This window comes from Halyomorpha halys, unplaced genomic scaffold (assembly GCF_000696795.3).
Source record: "Halyomorpha halys isolate HHAL.00 unplaced genomic scaffold, Hhal_1.1 Scaffold289.1, whole genome shotgun sequence".
Lineage (NCBI taxonomy): Eukaryota > Metazoa > Arthropoda > Insecta > Hemiptera > Pentatomidae > Halyomorpha > Halyomorpha halys.
Genome location: NW_027104846.1, coordinates 469358 through 477612, shown reverse-complemented (window position 1 = coordinate 477612; position 8255 = coordinate 469358). Strand labels below are relative to the sequence as shown.

The following is an 8255-nucleotide window of genomic DNA, read 5'->3' as shown; positions in this document are numbered from 1 at the left end:
ATATATTTAAACCAAGAACTAGATACTACAGACCCCTTTGCTATGGTATGCTAGATGTGATTATGTATAATTAATGATTGAATTTTCTTTCCGATGGTGTCGTGTTCACCAATTTACTAAGCTATGCTAATCAGGTATAACTATACAATCAAGTCATGATAACATTAGTTTATATTTACAGATATTTAACATATGAAATATCTATATGATTAAAGATAGCTTAATAAACATGTTAGTCATTATCCAAGTTTAATTATTATGACAATGAATTAAGAATATCGGAGGTAACCATACATATTGATATTGACTATATCAAATTAATTTTCCATTGCAGCTTAGGACTATAACTGATCTTATGTATAATGTGGGCTTGGCTTTCTATGTTCAGCCTGGCTTTGGTAGTTCTTTCTCATCATCCTCGCTTTGCTGGAGTCCCTTGCTTCAGGTGTCATATGCTGCTTTCCTGCTGTCCTACTTCAGATTCCTCCCCCTCACTTCCCCTAGCATGTATCTCCGTCATTCTTCCTTGCTAAAAATATTCTTCTTCCTCTCTACTTTCTTCCCAGCCATTTCATTGGCCCTATTTTGGGGTGTAGACGAGGACTATAATAATGTAAAAATTGAGGCAGCATCTACTCCTTAGACCTCTGTTACTTTAAGGATCAGCGTTTAAAACATTGAGAGTAAGTCGGTACCGTCTAACATGGTGTTTGAAGAGGACAAGCCTATGTGACTTCGGTTGTCCTGTAAGCTTGACCAAATGTCTTCCAAAAGCCCTTTTATCTATATTTACGATCTCGCAACTGCTATTATGAACATCCAGAATATATATTGCATTAAATTAAATTTTTTTCTCTACTAGGTATTGTCAATACATATATTCATTTCATCTCAATGACAAAAGTTTTAACAAATGAAATGAAAATATATTAATTTAGTGTATTCCAATTAAACTTTATTTACTACTCAGAATTGTACTTTATGAGTTCATATTAGGAAATCTCAAGTCATAATATTAGGGAAATAAGAAATAAATAAAATAACAACATGAAGTAAACAGTTTCTTTAATTTAATTCTAGTATTTCAACACAATTACTGATTAGGTAACACAGGTCAGTAAAAAATCATCTAATTTTTCTTTACTGCATGAGATATTTTTGCTAACTTATATGGTTTAAAATAAGATGTTTATATATGACCGTTGATTCAATAAGAGGAGAAGGTTGGGAATACAGTCTGTAATGATACACAAATAAGGAAAACTTATTATATCGTGTGTGCAATGAATTTCCTAGCCAACTGATTTCTATTGTGAACATTTACTTTTTTTTACTAAAATAGCCAATATAAAGCAAAAAAAATTTTGGATTCTTGGGGCGGTCTCCAAAATATGTGTTGTCTCGTATGGGTTAATGAAAACATAAATAACAATAAATTAAGTAAATAGTAGATGATATAAACGGAGGATAAAATATATTATTGCAAATTTAAGAATTATACAAAATAAATGATTAAAAATGAGACAGTGCTCATGTAAATACGAACATAAACATAATAAAGATGTGATTTCACTAAGTTAATTTAAATTTTTTCATCATTCATATATTTTTAGTAATTAAGTATATATTTTATTATGTTAATTTCAATTACTCATTATTTAATTTTCTTCCACGCCTTTTATGATATTTATTTCTTTATTTACATGAGCACCATCTGATTTTTAATAAATTTTTTATCATTTGTTTTGTATAATTCTTACCTCTACAATACTATATCTTATCTTCTATTAGTATCATCTACTATCATTATTTATTATTGTTATTTTTTTCCTCTGAATTAGGGGATTAATTTTTTATTTATTTATTTTTTTTTGCAACCATGATGCAGGTATGAAATCCAGGTCAAAACGTGGGTACAAATAAAATAAATTTATTTATTTGTGTATCATTACACTCCCAATCTTCTCATATGATTTAAAGTATGCTAAAATCCAATTTACATTTTTTTAAAAAATGGGTTAGCAAGAAAATTACAGTAATTAAAAAGTCATTTTATTTATATTGACACTGTGTAATGAAGAAATGCATTGGATTTTTTTTTTTTTTTTTTTACTTCTTTTTGTAGATTTTAAATCACTAAAATCTTTAAAAAAATATAAAAGGTTTTTTGTAAAACTAAGGCTTCAGATTAAATATTAAGAATCAAATTTTTTTTAATGTAAATTTCTTAATATAAAATAATGTTTGTATATACAATTATGGATTGATAAGTATGCAGTGTGTTTTAGCAACCCCATATATTTGGGCAACATTGTCGAATAAGGCATTTCTCCCTTATATAGTATTAAAGGCTCAGTAGGAGTAGGTAAAAGTGCTACAGATAGATAAATGTTAGCCAGCTTACACATATGTACACCCTTACATGATATTCCTATCACCCAAGTTTCACATCTCTACAGCCCTGTTGCGCCCATAATTAGCCCAAGTAACATAAACACTCATTTTTCATTATTTTTTTCTAAAAAAAATTTATAAACACTGTTCAACAGAAAAAATTCTGAATGTTACCTTAAGCCATGGACCACAATAACTATACATAAGAATTTTCTGGTTACGATCCAACCCTTAGAACTAGGAACTTAAATGATATTTTCTGAAAAACTATCAAAATGTATGAAAATTTAAAATTTATTACGTACACAGTAAAATTAAGTCATAGGGTATCTTTACTTAAGCCATATTCAGACATTATCAATTTTTTTTTCAAATTTTCCGAACAGAAACTACAGCTTGAAATTTTTTTTTTAAAAAAACTATAAAAATTAGTTTAACAAAGCCTTTATAATTTTTGAAGAGAAGGGGGTGTGGTGAGTAAAAAAATACACAAATAATACCTCTGACTATTTTCTCATATTAATCTACAGTCATTCATTATTTCCTCTTTATAATTTCTTTAATATTTTTCTGGGCTTTAAGCAACAAAAAAAAGCACATATAACAATTTAGATCATTGAATTCATTAGAATTAAATAGTTATTTTTTAATAATGATGAGTAGATAGTTGATCATGGATTATATAAATAGGAGAAGATGATTAAGGCTGGGGTGTGAAGATAACTAATAATTAAAACTTATTAGTGTCAATGTTTCGGCCAGAATATCAGGCCTTTGTGCTAACAGCACAGAAAACAAGATAGCAACCATAATGACTAAATGGAATTACAGAAAAAGAAAAAAAAACATAAGAAGTTAACAGATAATGTAATTACATAGGTAATATTGAAGAAAATTGATGGTTTAATATTATAAGAATATTAAAACTGTATATAATAAAATATAAGGTAGTAATATTAAAATTATAAATGAAAAAGAAAAAAGAAAATTAGATAGATATGATTATCAACTAAATAACTACGAGTACAAAATTGTAAATTATTTAAAAATTTAATTACTATAAAAATACAAAGAAAAATGTATGTGTTATTAATTAGACCTGTAAATAGAATAACGAAATTAATTTAGTAGATATAAAGTTATATAAGCTAAGAGTAGAGAGCTAAGAGCTAAGAGAGAGTTAGTAATATAAATAACAGTAATAAGATGTGGCGAACATAACTAATAAAGTGGGTGAGAAAAAAGAATAATTGGAAGTTAATGAGGGGATGTTTCAACTAGACGGAGTATCAATGCTAAGTAACAACTAGCACAATGGACCAATCATGAAGTAAAAATATGTTAGTGAGCAGCTTCTAACATATGGACTAAAGTGAAAAAAGACCTTATACTGAAAATAAACAGTGGACCTAAATATTAAAATTAAACAAATGACAAATAATTATACGGGGAAAAGAATTGAACATTGTACAAAAAGCATGATAACAACTATAATAAGTGAATAAAAAGGAATACAGAATAACAAGAAAATAACAGTTAATATAGATGCATAAGTAATACTGGAAGAAAATTACAATGTAAGTGCCATAAAAAGATAAAAACAGTACTAGAATATAATAATATTAAAATTATGAAAAGTAGGAAGAAAAATAAAATATTTTCCTTTTCTTCACTCTTTAATAATTTTAATATTACTATATTTTTTATATTATTTTATCTTCTTATAATACTTACTTTATAGATTTTCTTCTAATATTACTTATATATCTATATTATCTATTATTTTCTAGTTATTCTGTATTCCCTTTTATTCATTACGGTTGTTATCTCATGTTCTTCTTTAAGCCCTGATGCAGGACTTTATCTCTGGCCGAAACTGCCCTAATAAGATACATTTTTACTTATTTGTATTCTTCACTAACTGCAACCCCCTTCTTATAAAGCACATACTTATGCAAAAAATAATCTATTCCACGCATTTTTGTTTTTAACATCAAGTCAATTTTTTATTAAAACAATTTTTATATTTTATTTAACTTAAAAAACTCAATAAGTGTAGATGAAAGTTGCAAAAATTTCAACCTGTAGCTCCAGTTCCAAAAATCTGAATCAAATTGAAAATGTCAATATGGCTTGGGTAAAGATGCTTTTTGACTTCGCACAATATCCTGTAAAGCTATACTCGTAGATCTTTTTCTACACATTTATATATAGATTTCTGAATGTTTCATGGAATTTAGAATCTAAATGTATGTTCTGAGGGTTGGATTGTGATTAAAAAATTCGTTTCTATAAAGGAATTCCTTTGTATTAAAGGAACTCCTTTAATACAAAGGAATTCCTTCATGTAGTCCATAAATTAAGGTAACATTGAGGAATTTTTCTGTCACATTGCTTATACATTTTTTTAAAGAAAAAAAAATAGTATTTTAAGATACTTGGGCTAATTATGGGAAATAACAGGGCTCCAGAGATGTGAAACTTAGGTAAAAGGCATATTATGTGAGGGTGTACATGTGTGTAAGTCGGTAAACATTTATCTTCCTGTAGAACTTCTACCTACTCCTACTCAGCCTTTAATACAAATAAGGGAGAAATGCCTTATTCGATAATGCTGCCCAAATATATGGGGTTGATAAAACACACTGCATACCTCAATCCATAATTAGATATACAAACACTATTTTACATCGCAAAATATACAAAAAAAAATTGATTCCTTATTTTTCTTTTTTCAATCAATAATTAACTATAACCTAAATGTAATATATCTAAAATATTATTTTATTTTGTTAATATATATGTTTCCTCCTTCTTCTCGCACAAAGTTATATCAAATTTTTTGCATTCATTTTTCCCTTATTTTGTTTTCGACCCTATGTATGCTATTTTCTCAATTCCACTCTCCCCTTCTGCAGTGATCCTCAACATATGTTCAGTTACACAAATGCAATGCTATTTAAATGAAATTATCAATAAAGAGAAATATATAATTAAATCAAAATTTAAATATCTACAGCAGTAGAACAATTAGAAACAAATACAAGGTTTTAAAAACTAATAAATAAATTAAAACAATATATAAAAAAAAAAGTAAAAAAATTCAACAAAAAACTTAATATGCTGGAATTATCTACACAAAAAAGTAAAAAAAAGCAATGCAGTTCCTTAGTTCACAATAATAATATAGAAATTTTTTTGGTAAATCCATTCAGTAAAAAAATTGTGCACGATCAGAGAAGCTGGAGGTTATTTTTTTAATTTGAAAACGTAATTTAGCAAAAATAGCTATGCAGTTTTTTAGATGCAAACATACATAATCAGTACATGATGTTTCTTTACTTACATTTAATGTTTTTTACGAGTTTTTATTTAAATATATTTACATTTTTTATACCAGACTTGAATATTATTAAATGTAGAAGTAAAAAGGTGTATAAGTTTAAATTAGTTTGTTATTTCTATACAAGCATGTTTAAATAAAGACAACAAAATTAATGTTTGTTTTTTTTTAAACATTTATACTAGTAATAAATAGTTGATAATAGTTTTTTATTTCACTGAATGTTATTTAATTAATTAATTTATTTTTTTCGAAGAAATCAGAATTTGAGCATAACCAGTTTCAGAAAGCAAATGATTATTCACTTAAAAAAAATTTTAACTGAAACACAAATTATTAATAAAGTCAATTTTTAATTAATTGAATTGATCAATTTAACAATAAATATCATTATTTTCTATTTTTGAAAAATTTATTGATACATTAAAAAACCTTTTGAAAAATGAAAGTAACTAGAGATAACTGAAACAACCTCAAAATCAAAATCTGATTTTGTTTTTAACCATTTATATATTTAAGTAATCAACAATTATTAACAATCAGAATGATTGATTCTTAGACCCTTGTTAAACCCATGTTGTAAGAACATAAACTATCTAAGAATAATTTTTTTTTAAATTTCATTTGATAGAAATATATATGTTAGCGACATTTTCAGTCTTTATTTTAACTTTTCCTGTTTTCAAACTTCTTTTCCTTACTTCATCAAATAGTAATGTTAATTTAGATATTGCAGATAAGAAACTCCAAGAAGAATAAATATCGATGAATACTTCCACCGAGTTGTAATTATAATATCAAAGAATTTTAACTGAAATATCACTAAAATATAATTGAATCAGTGAAATGAAATTAATAAAAAAAATTTATTTTTACATTAAGATCAGAAATAAGTAAAAACTTAATTATTAGTGTCAACATTTCAGCAAGAATTTCAAGTCTTCATCAGGGCCCAGAACTAAAAACATGATAACAACCAATAAACAAATAGATATACAGAATAATTAGAAAATAACTAACATTATTGCTACATAAATAGTGTTGAAATACATGAATAGTCTAAGTATTATAAGAAGATAAAGGCTGTATGAGAAAAGTAATATTTAAATTAAGTAAGAGAAAAGTACAAATAATAAAATACATGTGAATAAGAATCTAGTTAGTAAATATATGTACAAAATGAAAATTATTTAAAATCAAGTGATGAAAAAACTGGAAATAAAATGTTTATGTAGGTAATAAATATGTTAATAAAATTACAAATAAATATAAGTATGTAAGTAAATTTAGACTATACATGCCTTTTAACACTGTTTATGTATTTATAATGTTAGTTATTTTCTAATCATTCTGTATATCCTGTTATGTATTGGTTGTCATTTTGTTTTTTGTTCTTAGCCCAGACAAAGTCCCGAAATTCTAGCTGAAACACCACTAATAAATACGTTTTCACTTATTTGTGTTCTTCACTTCTTGCCACACCCCGAACCATGTTCTCCTTATTTATATATCGTGTATTCTTCCTGTATTCTTCTATAGTTTTATTTTTTACAATGAGGTTCGAAGAATATTTTTCCTCAATCATTCTGATAAATAATGAATAATTTAAAAATGAATGCCACTAGAAAATGATACAACTATAATAAAGTTGTTCATAATGAAATAAACAATTTTGAAATCCATTCTTCCTTTTACTTCGAGAGTTCACATTCATAACTCATGAGTTCATTCATTTAATTTACTTCGAATAAATAAAAAATATAAATAGTTTAATGCTCTTTTATGCCTATATTTAATTTTTACTTTCTTTGAACTGATGTGTATGTATCGACTAAATACAACAATTTTATATATCCTGATAAGCTATCCAACATTATTTACTTAACTTTCTTTTTATTCGAGTAACTTTTTATATAAAAATCAGAAAATAATATTAAAAGAGTGCTGACGTTGAAGCTCCACAGATAGAGGGTACCCTTCACACTGCCTTCACATTCAGAATATCTTAATGTGAAAAGCATCGATAGCGCTAAGAGAAACTGTGCCTGAAATATAATATAAAATAAATTATTTAAAATATAACTTAGGTTTATATCAATTTATTGAAATATTATTTATTATAATAAATATATAGGTATGTGTACATGATTAAAATGATGTACTTTAAGACTTTAGATGTAACAGTGATACTAAAGAAAAAAATGGTCCAAGTGGCAGTAAATAAAATTAGCTCAAGTAGTAAAAAACTTTCTTTTTTTTTTTAAATTTATTTATTGATATTTACAAGTGTACATAAATACATCAAGTAAATTTGAGGAAATTATAATGGTATGGTTCAAGCTTGTAGAGAAACTACCCATTGGTAGCACTCTAAAAACATTTTTACAATATAAGGTCTCAAGGCCATCTTTTATTCAGACGCGTCAGAGGATTGTAAGGAATGGAAGAGGGTGCAAGGTTAGAAATCAGGGGGTTAGAATGGTTAGAGAGTTTATAATGGAAGCATTTAGGATTTTAT

The 8255-nt window shown here is 26.2% G+C and overlaps 1 protein-coding gene across 4 annotated transcripts in view; it reads right to left on the bottom strand.

Annotated features, from left to right (window-relative positions):
- Positions 1–1048: 1048 nt before the first annotated feature.
- Positions 1049–8255, bottom strand: part of LOC106680802 (very long chain fatty acid elongase 7) — a 30118-nt gene continuing 22911 nt past the window's right edge. For all 4 annotated transcript variants that reach the window (XM_014420754.3, XM_067045591.1, XM_014420753.3 and 1 more), the window contains one exon: positions 1049–7782. In XM_014420754.3, the coding sequence (XP_014276240.1) occupies positions 7615–7782 (168 nt within the window). In that variant the 3' untranslated portion in view covers positions 1049–7614. The remainder of the gene's footprint in view (positions 7783–8255) is intronic.